We start from the raw sequence: 16203 nt of genomic DNA, 5'->3' as shown, positions 1-16203 counted from the left end.
GCTGAATGGCTATTCATGTTTACTACCTAACATACTTCAATAACAATGACCCATACTCCTTGCTCAAAACACAATATGTTCCCTATTCTAAATGGCACAAACTAATACAAGTTTTTACAAAACTTTCTGAATTTACTTCACTCATACGTCACATAAAAATATCATTAAAATGGCAAAAAATGGCAGGATAACTCATAAAGATCAATGTGCACTTAATGCATATGAGGATAAAAAAGATGTTAATACATAACGTCAAGTAAATGTGATCTGTGTTTATTTAATAAGATGACCATAAGACACAGCTGAGATGCTAAATGGTGAAGCATAAACATTTACCTTTTTGCTGCACTGTTTAGCTTTTATGATTAGACACTTCATAGGTGAACTTGCATGTTAAAGTAGGGCCACATATGAGCACTAACCATGATGTCTCTCAGGGGAAAACTGTGTATTTTCTTTATGCTTTGCACTTATAATGAAACTGAGACAGGCTTGTGCCGAAATTAAGAAGCCTGTAGTGTAGTGTAGCTGGAGTGCTGTGAATCATCTGATTCAATACTCGTTTATGTGCAACAGCAGAAGGATGCTCAAGAGTGGCTCCAGGGGCAACTTTATAGAAAGTGTGTGAATCTCATGGAGACAAAATATAGTAAAAGAAAAGTGACTAAATTAACTTCCTAAGAGACCACCAATGTTTACTATACGGTACCCATTCCCAGAGCTTAATTTAGATTCATTACGGAGATCAAAGAAAATACCTCCTCTTGTTAACTAATCAAGTTGCATTTTTTCCCCCACAAGAAGATTTCATACTTTATTGCTAAGTGATGTAGTTTTTGACTGTTTAGTGCACTTTGCCATCTGATATGGAGTGGTGAACCCAGATACATCTTCTTTGCTGATGTACCATAGGTGTGTCTCCACAATGCTAGAAACTCCTTGACTGAAATCCACATATCCTGCCCCATCTGACCATTTCCACTACTAATGTACAAGAACTAAGAAGATATTTTGCTGTTTACCACAAGTATTTGTAACAAATTATGCTTCAGAACATTTTGACAGCGAAAAACATAAACAATACATGTTAATCTGCAAATGTTCTCCACTGACTGCTGTAACTGACTGCAAAATGACATCAGTTGAAATCATACCCTCACTGGCTGCATAAAGCTAAATGCATAATGGTGACTGCTTGTCTACACATTGTTAAACACTGCACTTATTTTTAATTCACTATTATTTACACTGTCTATATCCCCCACATTTTTCACTTTGTCAACCTTTTCTTCTGCTGTATGAGCTGTGAGTCCATTCTAACACAAAGGTCCCTTTAATATGTGACCCGAAACCGTGGAGCACCAAATGTAACTTTTGGTGCTGCTGGAATTTGTTATGACAATGCTAACGTAGAACATATAAGTTCTTGTCAACAGTTCCAGCTTGGAACAACTCCACAACCAGGACATAAAATGTAATGAATTCACTTTATCTGCTTTGCTGCCCTCAGTAGCTGCCATCTTTTCTTTCAGTCATTTTTATAGGTAGAAAACTGTTGATGACAGAAGGAAAGTTCCAATAATGTAGTCCACACAGAACATTATGTTGTATATTACACACTTTTAACACCAATTTTGAAATATTAATTGTTGATGGCCAGTTCAGGTTCCAAAATTCTCTTTTAAATGCAAGTAAAGGAATGTTACATACTACACTTCATTACAGCTCTTTACATACAGTGTAAGTGCAGCAGGCAGACCCACATACAGTTGGTTGCAGTTCTTTAAGTCCAGTTAAGGGCAGCAGCAAAGTAATTACAACATATTGTCAATTAATTAATAAATGACACACAATAGGACGTGAGATCTGAGTTGAATGTGGTACATGACCGCAGTGAACTTTTCTATACTGCCTGACACAGCGGTCACTTCTATGATTCAGGCCACAGACTGCGCACTCTGGGGCTCAAGTGGTCTCTTATCAAAGCAGTCATAAGAACAAAGTATTATTTTGAAAAGTACATAGTACTCTGAAAATTAGCTAGATTGATTTTGGCTGTTTTGAATGAATTGCAAGCTTTAATAAAAATCTGACTTATAAAACAATGTTACTGCTTATAAAGTTTAAAAAATGAAGTTGTTTCAGAAAGAAAGACCTCCATATTTATTGACAAAAACACACTACAAACAAGAGATGGATTGTAAAATACTTACAAAATCTTAGTCTTAGCTATGCTGTTATAAATGTTCTATGTGCCCACCAACAGCAGCGTGAAGAGCATTTAGATGATAACTACATTCATCATAAACTTTACACAATGTATCTGCTTTTACAGAAGTTATGGCAGCTGTCATTCTGTTCTTCGGCTTCTTCTATGTCACAAAATGAAGGGGAGATGAACACACTACCCTTCACATATCCCCATTAGAAAAAATCAGATGGCATCATGTCTGGCAGTCTTGGAGGCCATGAATGCAGGACAGTTTCTCACAGTGCTGAGTGTCCTATTTAGCTATCTTAAAATGCTGCAGAATTGCCCTTTTCCAGAACTTCAGAAGCACTATGGTGACTTCACTTTCCAACACAAGAGAGCTCCAACACACAAGCACAACAACATACATCAGGTTTTCATGACAGCTCTGACTCAATGCTGGATTAGGTGCATCGGACCTCAAGACACTGCCCTGCATTCTTGGCCTCGAAGATCACCAGACATGACCCCATGTGATTTTATCTTGTGGGGATATGTGGAGGAAAGTGTGTTCATTTTCCCATTTCCTTGTAATATTAGCAGAAACAAATGTGATTAAAATGGAGAAAATGTGAGAAAAAGAGATAAAAAGCAGTCTGAGATAAAATCGCACTCACTCTCCCCGAATCTTGTCCATGCTTACCTTCACAATCACACTAGTTCACATAAGGGAAGACTGCATTAAAATTGCTCAGATGTTCTAAAACTGTTAACTAAAACAAGAGTGAACTGAAATAGATTAATAGGAATATATGACTGGATGATCACTTACAAATAACATGGATGAGCTAGCCACCCTGATAACACATTAAAAAACATTGCTTTAAAATTACTGATAACTATCAATAGCTATCCTTAACCTGAAAATAGGTTTGACTGCCACAGTGCTTTACCACTTATAGTACTCTTGAATGTGGCACAGCTTTGCCTCTCTCTAACTATGAATTAATTTATCCAACCACTTGTAACAGATTTCCAGTTTAATGTGGCCTGCAAACCATGGCATAATTTTGGATGTTGTACTTATATAAATCATTTCCAGAACTGAAAAAAGCTATGTATAACAGAAAAAATCCAAAGATTGTAGATACAATGCAATACAACTAAGGACTTTTTGATGCGTAGTCAGTCACTTATCCATTTTGGCACCAGCTCACACTTATGCACAGAACAATATAAATATCTTCTTGGAGATTATGCAGAAGAAGGGTTCTCACTAAACAAAATGAATTCAGTTCAATGGATAATATCTTGTAAAGCAAATTTTGGGTTAGTAAAAATATATTTACTACCACTTCATCACATCTATCTGTCTGCTCTTGTAAGTCTCATAGTGTCATACTCAGTACACTATTCAGCTATCTGCTATCAATTTGTTAAGACATACCTCCGAATGTAGAATACTCTGTAATCACAATTGCAGATCTCACAGTGCCTGTTACGTGACTCCCGCACCCATTGGGACAGGCAGGACAGGTGGACATAGCCAAGCGAACCACGGCAGTCACATGGCGAAGATAGTGCTCCCAAGGCAGCTGAGCCATGGCATATCCGGCAAACTGGTTCCTCGACTCCTGGGATCGCTGTCATCTTGCTAAATTTGTAAGGCTATCAAACAAATTTAAAGAATATGAATGTAGACTTTCTCAGTGAATTTCACTGATTAATTCTCCTCAAAATATCAGCCAAGGAAACTCATAAAAATGTTGTTGCAGATCAAACTGTTTACTCAGCTGACACTTCAAGAAGAAGTGATCTTGATTTAAAGAAGCTAATTACATATGAAAAACTAAATACTCAAAGTGTAAAACAAAATGAGAGGAAAGTTATGAAGTGTATCCAAATAAGCAGACATACTGGAAAAAATTGTGCAATCCCACAAGTCTCTCACCTCAATCTTTTTCTCTCTGTTCTCGATATTAATGACCTTTCATATAACACACCATGTAAGAACACACTTTACATTGACTACATTAGACTACTAACAACAGGAAGATTTTTCGTAAAATGTTTTGCACGATAACACAGAAGTAATAGGCGTGATCACTTTTTCTGGCAGACCAATCAACTGTGCATCACTCAAGAAAAAAAAAAGATAGCAAACAAAGCTGATGCTAATGAAAAGAGAAAGTGAAACTCCTGGTAGCAAATCTTAATCATAAGCCATGTCACGAAGACTGTATGATTTATCCCTCTAGAAAATTTTCACATGTCTCACTTCTACATGAAAACTAAAGAACAGAGTCAGCTGTTTTATTTGCACCACTCTCACAACACAGAGTTTTACTGTGCAAAAAAAAAAAAAAAAAAAAAAAAAAAAAAAAAAAAAAAAAAAAAAAAAAAAAAAATCATCAAGAGCAAAGTGAACTTTACAGAAAAAGTATTTGCATGTAGATTGTGGCTAGCCACAAGGTAATTTTACAGATATTAATTCAAATTTATGTGTGTAATATCATTTATCATTTTTAGGATATGCAGAAGCAAACTTGGCAAAATTCAGTGTGTGCCCAAATAAATTTTCTGGGATCTGTAATACCAGTCAACAGTAACCACTTTCATTCATTCACTGTTTTACATATTGTGTTCCTTCAAATCCACTGCCTGTTCAGGGATGTGGGACAAATCAAGTTATATATTAGTAGGCAAAAGTAGGCTGCTTCTATGAAGTTTACCAGCATCCACAAACATCCAGTTATGATTAGTGCAACTCACACTGATAGTTTTTCAGTATACTAACATTTGAGAGTGGTATCCGAAAAAAGGCCTGTCTGTCTTTTCTACAGCACTTCATGGTTGACAACAGTATATTTACTCAAGCCACATGCATGTTACAAAAAATAGGCAAACAACTTTTAAACTTAAAAATTGTCATCTTATAAAATTAATATTAATTCCCTGTAAATGTTCAGGTGAAATTCAGATTTCTTGCAGTTCGATAAGTCTCCATCTGTACTATTTCATGCTAATAACCTATTTACAGAGGTCGGACAAAAATACAGAAACACTGTGAGAAATGCATGCTTGAAAATAAATGCAAATGCCAGCCAAGCCTGCATGTTGCACTGTTGTATTTGACCACAATCAGCAACTGCAATGTGATCATTATGTGGCAAGTGTAAGTTGTCATCAGGACAATGTTCTGTGTAGCTGTGAGTGCACTATGTCAGAGGTAAGTGAACCTGAACATGGGCAAATTGTTGGTGCTCATATAGTTGTATCCAAGATACCTGAAGTGCTTGGTGTTTCAAGAGGCACCAATTCCAAGATACATATGACACACAGGGAAAGCGGAAAAACATCATTAGCTAAGTCGCAATCCTGATGACACGGTGTGTTGAGTAATCTTGATAGATGGTTGTTGAAGAGGGTTGTGAAAAAATATAAGAGGACATCAACTGCAAAAGTCACTGCAGAACTGAAAGTTGCACTCATGAATGTTGTCAGCACACCAAAACAATACAAAGAAAATTCCATAAGCAGGAAATTTCAGGGTAAGCTGGAATTCCTAAACCTGTCATCTGTGATGCAAATGCCTGTAACAGGAAAACATGGTGCCGAATCCATAAAACCTAGACTATGGAGCAATGGAAGAAAGTAATTTGGCCAGGTGGGTCTTCATTTGACACTTTCCAACTTCTGCCAAAGTTTATGTCCCAAGAGTGAAATATGGAGGGGTTTCAGCAGTGATTTGGGAAGTCTTATCACGGTATTCCATGGGCCCATGGTTATTCTGCAAGGTTGCATTACCGCGAAAGATAATATGACCATTTTGGTTGATCAGGTCCAACCTATGGTACGATGTTTGTTTCCCAATGGTGTTCTGTGTTCCAAGGTGACTGGGCCCCTGTTCACACAGCTCGCATCATCCAGCACTTGTTTTGTGAGCATGAGGATGAACTACCACATCTTCCTCCACACTCACCACATCTCTTTATTATTGAGCCTTTATTGTCTACTTTGTAGAGAAGTGTGTATGATCACTATCCACCTCCATGACTGTTACCTGAATTTGGCACTGTTTTGCCTGAAGAATGGTACAAAATTCCCTTGAAAGCCATACAGGACATGCATTTGCCCATTCCACAATGACCGGAAGCTATTTTGACTGTCAACGTGTTTCCTACACTGTATTAGGCATGTTAACATGTTGTATTTTTTGTCTTTTCAGTTGGCTTCGCTGTTGTAAATATATTGATGAAGTTAAATGATGTGTTGCAGAAGATGCCAGTGTTTTTGGTGACATACAAGTATTGGACTAATCATGACTTTTTCATGATTCACAATGACAAGGTATCTAATTAAAAATCAGTCCAGACAAAGCCTTACATCATATGGAGAAGTTTAACAAACCTTCTGTGCTACAGGTGTAACATGCCAATGACTGTTTCAACTCAAAAGCCACCCATCCCATCAGTGCTCAGAACACATTGAAGTTTAGATCAGACATCATCTTACCACCATGTTCCCAGTAGTTAAATATAATTTTTGCTCTTCAAGACAAGCAACATTCCACCACTAGACATGGTTGCTGCAGTATGCCCAAAGTTGACCAGACACAATTAAGGAACACAAGGGTGTCTAAGAGACAGACTTGTACCAGCCATGCTGGCAAAGCTCACCAGGTAGCTCACCATTTAGACAAATGAAAGGACATGTACAGGTTTATCAAATTGCCATGTATATGGCAAGCATTATCCCTGCCATTGTAGGTTCCATGTAACCTGAATCCACAATTCATTCCTGTAGCTTCCAAGGGCAGTTTAAGGTCCAAGTAAGACAAACTGCCACTTGGGCCATCGAGCTGAGGGGGCACCAGAGGTGCCACAACTGAAAAACTTTTTATACAGGGCTTATCACATTTGGTAGATCTCCTTGATGCATCAAGTTCACAAAATTTGTATACAGGGCATATCACAACAAATAGCAAAAACTGGCTGAAGCAAAAGTGCAAAAGAGAATAGGGAGTGGGGGCATAAAATGGTAAAGTTGCTTTTGTAGAAAAATGTTCTAGAACTGGCCCTGATTACTCTATAAAGTCAGTCTGTCCAGAAGGTGTTATCAACCAATTGCTGAATCATCCACAGACTTTAAAAAAAAAAAAAAAAAAAATCACTCTGCTTCTGAAGGTAGAAGCTACAGTCCTCCCACAAGGAAAAGTCCTTGATAGTAACACATGTCTAACCAGGGTCCTCCCAGAGCAAGCAGACATATCTTTGCCCTTTTTGGAAGCTTTACTATCTTTCTGTGTTATTGCTATTGCTATTGCTTTTTCAGCAAGGCACTCTCTCTAAAAGAGTTTTGCTATTTGGGTAGCAGAATAACTGATGATGGTCAAAGTAGAGAGGATATAAAATGTAGACTGGCAATGGCAAGGAAAGAGTTTCTGAAGAAGAGAAATTTGTTAACATCGAGAATAGATTTAAATGTCAGGAAGTCATTTCTGAAAGTATTTGTATGGGGTGTAGCCATGTATGGAACTGAAACGTGGACAATAAATAGTTTAGACAAGAAGAGAATAGAAGCTTTCTAAATGTGGTGCTACAGAAGAATGCTAAAGATTAGATGGGTAGATCATATAACTAATGAGGAGGTATGGAATAGAACTCGGGACAAGAGAAGCTTGTGGCACAACTTAACTAGAAGAAGGGATCGGTTGGTAGGACATGTTCTGAGGCATCAAGGGATCATCAATTTAGTAGGGAGGGCAGCGTGGAGGGTAAAAATCGTAGAGGGAGACGAAGAGATGAATACACTAAGCAGATTCAGAAGGATGTAGGCTGCAGTAGGTACTGGGAGATGAAGAAGCTTGCACAGGATAGAGTAGCATGGAGAGCTGCATCAAACCAGTCTCAGGACTGAAGACCACAACAACAACAACAACAATATCAACAGGCACTACAGCTTAGTTCAGATCATGGTTCAGTTAAGGTCATCATAGATTTCTCAGTTATAATTCATCAAGTTAATCAGCTACAGTTTCCACTTGCTGAATAGGAAAATTATCATACTCAAATTGAAAGGTATGAAATTGTTATCTGGACATCAATATATTGCCAACAATTATGTGACAGTCTTTAACCTTTCTTATGTGAGAAACTAAAAGGATCAAACAAAAAAGAAATCATACCAACACTGCGGTGACAAAACTCATGGGATACTTTCTAAAATCATGTTGGAGCTCTTTTTGCTCGATGTAGTGCAGCTACTCAAAGTGACATGATCTCAACAAGTCATTGGAAGTCCCTTACAGAAATATTGATCCATTCTGCCTCGATGCTGTTGTAGTGATCTTCAGTCCGGAGACTGGTTTGATGCAGCTCTCCATGCTACTTTATCCTGTGCAAGCTTCTTCATCTCCCAGTACCTACCGCAACCTACATCCTTCTGAATCTGTTTAGTGTATTCATCACTTGGTCTCCCTCTACAATTTTTACCCTCCACTCGGGTGCCCTCCAATACTAAATTGGTCATCCCTTGATGCCTCAGAATATGCCCTACCAACCGATCCCTTCTTCTAGTCAAGTTGTGCCACAAATTTCTCTTATCTCCAGTTCCATTCAATACTGCCTCATTAGTTATGTGATCTACCCATCTAATCTTCAGCATTCTTCTGCAGCACCACATTTTGAAAGCTTCTATTCTCTTCTTGTCTAAACTATTTATCGTCCATGTTTGACTTCCATACATGGCTACACTCCATACAAATACTTGCATAAACGACTTCCTGACACTTAAATCTATACTCATTGTTAACAAATTTCTCTTCTTCAGAAACGCTTTCCTTGTCATTGCCAGTCTACATTTTATATCCTCTCTACTTTGACCATCATCTGTTATTTTGCTCCCCAAATAGCAAAACTCATTTACTACTTTAAGCATCTCATTTCCTAATCTAATTCCTGCAGCATCACCCGATTTAATTTGACTACATTCCATTATCCTTGTTTTGCTTTTGTTGATGTTCATCTTATATCCTCCTTTCAAGACACTATCCATTCGGTTCAACTGCTCTTCTAAGTCCTTTGCTGTCTCTGACAGAATTACAATGTCATCGGCGAACTTCAAAGTTTTTATTTCTTCTCCAAGGATTTTAATACCTACTCTGAATTTTTCTTTTGTTTCCTTTACTGCTTGCCCAATATACAGATTGAATAACATCGGGGATAGGCTACAACCCTGCCTCACTCTCTTCCCAACCATTGCTTCCCTTTCATGCCCCTCTGCCTCTATGGCTGTCCATAATTGAGAAAGTGTTGCTGGTGCAGGATTTTGTGCACAACTTAACCTGTCAATTAAGTCCTATAATGTTTGATAGGATTCATGTCAGCCAATCTGGGTGGTCAAATAATTGGCTCAAATTGTTCAGAATGTTCTTCAAACAAATCATGAACAGTTGTGGCACGGTGACATGGTGCACTGTCAATGCACATAAAAATTCTATCATTGTTTGGGAAAATGAAGTCCACAAATGGCTGCAGGTGGTCTCCAAGTAGCTAAACATACTCATTTCCAGTCAATGATCAATTTAGTTGGATTCAAAGATGGAGCCCAATCCACGTAAACACAGCCTACACCATTATGGACACACCATCAGCTTGCACAATGCCTTGTTGACAACTCAGGTTCATGGCTTCATGGGGTCCGGGCCACATTTAAACCCTACCACCCACTCTTACCACTTGAAATTGGAGTTTATCTGACCAGGCTAGAGTTTTCCAGTTATCTCAGGTGTAATCAACATGGTTACGAGCCCAGAAGAGGTGCTGCAGGCGAGGAGAGGTGCTGCTGGCAGTGTCGTGCAGTTAGCAAAGGCACTCACATTGGAAATCTGCTGCCATGGCTCATTAATGTAGAATTTTACCACATTGTCCTAACATATATGTTCATAATATGCCCCACATTGATTTATGTTGTTATTTCACACAGTGTCACTTGTCTGTTAGTAATGACAACTCCTACACAAACACCACTGCTCTCAATCATTCCATTGGCCACTGTGTTGTCCATGGTGAGAACTAATGCCTGAAATTTTGTATTCTTGGCACAGTCTTGATATTGTGGATCTTGGAATATTGTATTCCTTACTGATTTCGAAATGTAATGTGATGTAGATGTAGCTCCAACTACCACTCTGCGTTCAAAGTCGGTTAATTCCCATTGTGTGGCCATAATCACTTTGGACACCCATTCACATGAACCACTTGAGTACAAATGACCGCTCCGCCAATACATTGTCCTTTTATACCTTGTGTACATAATAATATGGTGATTTGCATATCTGCATATCGTTATCCCATTACTTATGACACTTTAAGGTGTAATGCATTATCTTCCAAAGTTTGTACTGGGAACATGAACTAAAATATGTAGAGCTCAAGTGCTGATAGTTTAGTATAATTACATATGATGCAACAGCATTTAACATGAGTCTTCATTCCTTTTCCATTACAAAACTTCCATCAGTGATTTGTAATTCAATGTCGTGATTCTACTATATGACTGAATATTTCCTTATGTTCATCACTTGAGTTAATAACATTTATTTCTGGAAATGCAAATATAGTGACACTGTGACTCAGATTAAAGCAAATACTTGATCAAGCTCAAGCTGGATAATCAGTGGTGATAGAGATCACCTATGTCCACCTTTATAGATGAGTGGCCAGTGTGTCCAGCTGTCATGCAGGGGACTCATTTTAAATTAATTGTACTATCACGGATTTTTCCTTGGTGGCATGCATGGAACAGAGCCCACTCAGCCTCATTTTTTGCCAGTGGAGTAGCTGCTTGAATGAATAGTAGTAATACCAAGATCTGAAAAGCTGACAACAGCTGGGAGAATGATGTGTTGACCCCATACCCCACCAATATAACCTATGGTAAAGCAAAGCTTTACCTGATGGTTGGTTTGAACATTACATTGCTTTGTTAGGTGTGATCAATTGGAGGTGGTATGCTCTTGCCTTCCTTGAAGATGTCACCTAATATACGCAGCCAGTTGTATGGGGACCCTCAGCTGAAAGTGTGCCCAGAACAATCGCACAACTAGGCATTTTTCTCATACACAAACCATTGCCTAAGGTGAAATGAGAGATACCTGAAACGACAAGCCCTAAGAATGACATAGGATTTACTTCCTGTAATCTTACACTTAACCACTTAACCATCAAGCCACATTCCATATTGTATCCAAGAAAGGGGCATTTACAGTAGTAACTAATTTTTTACTTGTGGCATCCCCATGTAAGTGTATCTGAGATACATATTGTGCACATCTCCTTTCTTCTCTCTCTCTGCCCTTCTCCTACTCTTCTCCCGGGTCTCTTCCCCCTCCTCCTCCCCTTTTCTCTCTGTCCATTTCCACCTCCTCCACTCACTCATCATCCTCCTCTCCACTTTCTCTTTGTCCATCTGGTCCTCCATACTATTGATCTGTCATCCTTCTCCTCAGGGTGGGCACAGAGAGGCAAGAGAGGAGGACCAGAACTGAGAGAATGTGGAGGAGGGGCAGGAAAAATAGGGAGGAGGGAGGGGAAGAGGAGAATAATGGAAAGAGGGGAGAGGGCAGAGACAGGGAAGTGGTGGAGAAGTACAGAGGGGCAGAGGAGGATGAGGAGAAGGATGATGATGAGGAGGAGGAGGAGGAGGAGGAGGAGGAGGAGGAGGACAGAGAGAGGGGGACAGGGATTGAGTGGTTGGTCAGTTGATTGGGGTTAAGGGATTAAACAGCAAGCTCATCAGTCCCTTGATCCAGGCATAGAAGACTAAAAATGTAATGGACATCAGTTGGACTGTCAATAACAAAAAAAAAGATGGGAGAAGTACGCAAGGCAGCAGATGGGCATCCCTGCGACTCAGCATGCGACAGAAGTTGTCTCATCCACAGCTGTCTCACTCCCACTCCATGGTCTAGGCATTAAAGAGCATCTACTATTTAACAATGTGCTACATTTACAACAGAAAATAGGGAGTGACAGAAAAGGAGAAATACTGCACCTAAAAGCAATTAAAAGAGAGTAAGAGAGTGATGAAAGAGTGGGCTGGTCAAGCGGGTAGGGCCAGGGGTTCATAACATCCAGCATGCAGTGGGAGACACTGCCCCAACACCAACCACCCTGCCCCTGCCCAAAAAGTAGCTTTAAACCTTCTATTTGAAAATAAAAACCACTTCCACAATGAAGATGGAGAAGCTGTTCAACCATCCATGAATCATCTGCCAATATTTGAGGCAAAGAATTCGGAAGGATCCGCTTAGCATGGAGGGCCAGAAGGCGAGGGCATTCAACCAGGATATGAGCTGCTGTTTGTAAGGCTCAACAACTACAGCATGGAAATGGCTTGTTATGTAAAATAAAACTATGGGGTAGCCTGGTATGCCCAGTGTGGAGATGACATAGCATGGTGGGTTCCTTCTGGGAGGAACAGAAGGGAAAGCACCATGCAGTAGTAGTCCCTCTGATAGTACACAATTTATTAGAGAGAACATTGGCCAACTAGATGTTATTCCATCCCAACTGAGCAGAGGTCTTATTTGCGACCGCAGGTCTGCACCTGGGAGTAGTAAGGTGAGTGGGGGTTGAGTAATCATTCTTCTAACCAAACGGTCCGCCAGTTCATTCCCTTGGGTACCCACATGAGCAGGGACCTGGAGAAAGACAACCGAACAGTCAGTATGATCAAGTTCAGTGAGAAAGTCATGAATAGCAGAAACAAGAGTAACACCAGTAATGGGATGAAGGCTGTTCACCGAGTCTCTACACGTTAAACATAAAGAAGTTCATTTAACAAAGAACTGTGTTAATGCCTATCAGCCCTGCTGTAAATGCATCACGTTTCTGGCAACAAATGGTGTTCCTAATCAGCAGGGGACATAACAGCATATTCCGTCTTATCCATGATTTTAGAGCCATCAGTGAAAAAGATCGTAACATCCTAAAACTCCTAAATAACTTAATTTAACAGATGTTGAAATGTCATGGGGGCTACTGAGACTTTAGGACCTTGAAATAGATCAGTCCTAATTCATGGCTTGGGCATAACCAAGGTCAAGGTGGGGAGGGGGGGGGGGGGGGTGATACCTGCGAAAACATTATGAGAATATTCCAGTGAGAAGACAGGGAGACCCTGGCAGAGGGCTGTGAGACGTATTTCAACTACTAATCTCACCTGAGGGAGGGGATCAGGAGGTTAATGCCAATTGCATGCAAAAAGAGATAAGTTGGATGATAAGGGAATGTTGAAAGGTGGCTGCATAGGAGATCAAGTGTTGGTACCATCAGAAATGAAGAGGTAAGATACGAGCTTTGATAGGAAGACTGTCTAGTCCAGAAGATGCCAGTGGCCAGACAAACTCCATGATGATGGACTGAATCCAACAATTTCAAAGCTGAAGGCACCGCTAAGCCACAAACCTGGTAACTGTAGTCTAGTTCAGATGAGACCAGAGCCTTGTGAATACAGATAAGAATAGCGCAACCAACAACCCAAAAGACACATGGGAAAGGATGCAGAGAGCATCAAACTTCTGCACACAACTAGTCTAAGTTGATAAATATGCGGCAGTCAAGTCAGCTTTTTATCAAAAAGGAAGCCCAAATAATGTGTCTGTGCAACAACTCCCAAGTGCTGGGTACCCAACTAGAATTCTGGGTCATAGCACAGTGACAGAAATGCACGATCCACATTTTTGCAGGGAAGGACTTGAAACAATGGGAAAGGGTCCATACAGAGGCCCATCAGATCAAGTCTTGGAGCTGGTGTTCAGCCACAGCTACTGAGCAGCAGCTGTATGAAATGCAAAATTCACTGACATACGGTGCAGGTATGATGAGCAACCGAGCATGGCAATGATGAAGAGTGTGACACTCAGCACAGAAATGTGTGGGGTGGCTTTCTCTTGAAGCTGTAGGAAGCCGAGTGAAATACTAACTTGAATCAAAAATGACTGGTGGGATAAAAACTGATGAATAGGAATTGGTAGCGAGACTCAAAAGCTCGAGTCACAGAGAGTAACTAAAATATGACTGTGCCAAGCAGTGTTGTATGCCTCATATAGGTAAAAATAGACTGCAGTGAAGTGTTGGCACTTATAAGAATCCTGCTGAATTGCTGTTCCCAACCAGACAAGATGGTTAGCCATGGCCCATCCCTCTTGGAAACCACAGTGAGAGGAGGACAAAACGTCTCAATATTCAGCATGTTGGTGAGTCTAATCAGTTGGTAGCTGTTGAGAGATGCTGGATTTTGTCTGAATTGGGATGATAATACTATTTCACTATTGTGAAGGGAAGACACCTCCAAGCCAAATGCGGCTGAAGACCCTGAGGAGATATAGCCATGTTGTTTCTGCAGTGGAAAGGTAGCTGGATGAGAAGAGGATGCTGGTGCTGTCGCATTTGGTTATATGATGTGCAGCCATTTGCTGATTTCTATTAATAACAGGAAACAGTTCTAAATTCCCTTGAACATGCTCGCTGATCCACCAGCTAACATCATCATCCACATCCTAAATTCCTATGGAAGCTTTGCACAATTTACCACGTCAAAATTCACTTTAGAAAATAATTGAGATTGATTGAGTTACTTTTTATAGAATTTTCATATATTCTTGCATAGGTTTACAATTATAAAATCTCAGTTCTTGATACAACTCTGTCCCAGTTTATTTTTTACAAAACAGTGCTCAAAATTTGATAATTATGTGCATCTGAGTGCCATAGTTCCATACATTAACACTCTTCTATAGCTAGTGATTTTTCCAATCGCAAAATTTTTACTATGTCCAACTGTCCACCATGGAGCAACTCTATTTTTCAGAGTAAACGCATCCCTCCTACAGGCAAAATGTGCTGACTTAACATACTTTATTAGTTTTAGTTTTAACAATAGAAGGTTCATTGACCCATCAGATGATCGGGCCAGATTCAAAAAAATAAACAAATGAAACATCTCGAACTTGCACAGTTCTGGCCATGATGTTGTATGGATGATCATGTTGGACATGTCTTGCACAACCTTGTCAAGTAATCTGATAGGAAGGGGATGAAAATAACACCACGGGCATACAGCTGCCAGTTAGTTCTTCAAAGCACCTAGCGCGGTAGTCAGTCAGTCTGGAGGATGCAGGGAAGCGACAGACACAAACATCATCATTTAGTGACCAAATCAGTGAAGTCACGAGGTTGGAGGGAAAGATAGATAGATCAATAGCTGAAAAGATTACCACATTTTAGGATCACCATGCAGCTGGATGGCATACGACCAAAGTAGCATCGGAAGCACCTCATGTGCAGTGGGACATATTGTTTTACAATACATCTGTACAACATTACTTTAACTTCTTCCAGGAGGACATTCCCTTCTAATGCTAAGATAAACAAAACTTATCTGTTCTGTTATCCTTTGGAAATTTTGGGATGTGTCAGACAAAATGCATACATTGTTGCTCAAGATTAGCCCATAGCTCCTTGCCTATTTCGAGCACAAGATCACAGTGGAAAATGATTCCTTGGATCATGTTTTAAGTCTTGTGTGGGGCAGTGGTCACCACTATGTAAAGCAGATTGTCATATGCCTGGAGAACTATAGGCAGTGCATCAGAAGTGGATTTATTCAACAGCGATCAATTACACATTTTCCACATGACTCAACTTCTCCATATTTATCTTCAATATGTTCCACAAAAAATAATGGCTTTGTTGCAATAAAAGTATTCCCATCAGTTCAAGTATGTACTAAGTACTGGTGGGTAAACTATTTCACTCCTGGACATCTCACTTGTCCCTCTTGTCATGGGGTGGCCAGGGCAGGGAAAGCAGCAGCATTTTAATTGCACTGGAGTTTTGATTCTTAACTGGAGAGATGGCCAGATCAGAACAGCTATTTTTTGATGTAATTTAATGTGTTTCACAGGGGTGCCACCCAGCTGCAGCAAAGGCCATACGGCACAAGGG

General features: G+C 39.9%; 1 protein-coding gene across 5 annotated transcripts in view; it reads right to left on the bottom strand.

The window, feature by feature from the left end:
* LOC126273179 (E3 ubiquitin-protein ligase MARCHF2-like) overlaps positions 1-16203 on the bottom strand; it is an 86135-nt gene that overhangs the window by 50211 nt on the left and 19721 nt on the right. For all 5 annotated transcript variants that reach the window (XM_049976677.1, XM_049976676.1, XM_049976678.1 and 2 more), the window contains one exon: positions 3639-3859. In XM_049976677.1, coding sequence (XP_049832634.1) covers positions 3639-3859 — 221 coding nt within the window. The remainder of the gene's footprint in view (positions 1-3638; positions 3860-16203) is intronic.

The sequence above is a fragment of the Schistocerca gregaria genome, chromosome 5 (genome assembly GCF_023897955.1).
Source record: "Schistocerca gregaria isolate iqSchGreg1 chromosome 5, iqSchGreg1.2, whole genome shotgun sequence".
NCBI classification, from domain to species: Eukaryota; Metazoa; Arthropoda; class Insecta; order Orthoptera; family Acrididae; genus Schistocerca; species Schistocerca gregaria.
The sequence above is the reverse complement of the archived record's forward strand: the minus strand, read 5'-3'. Positions and strand labels throughout refer to the sequence as shown.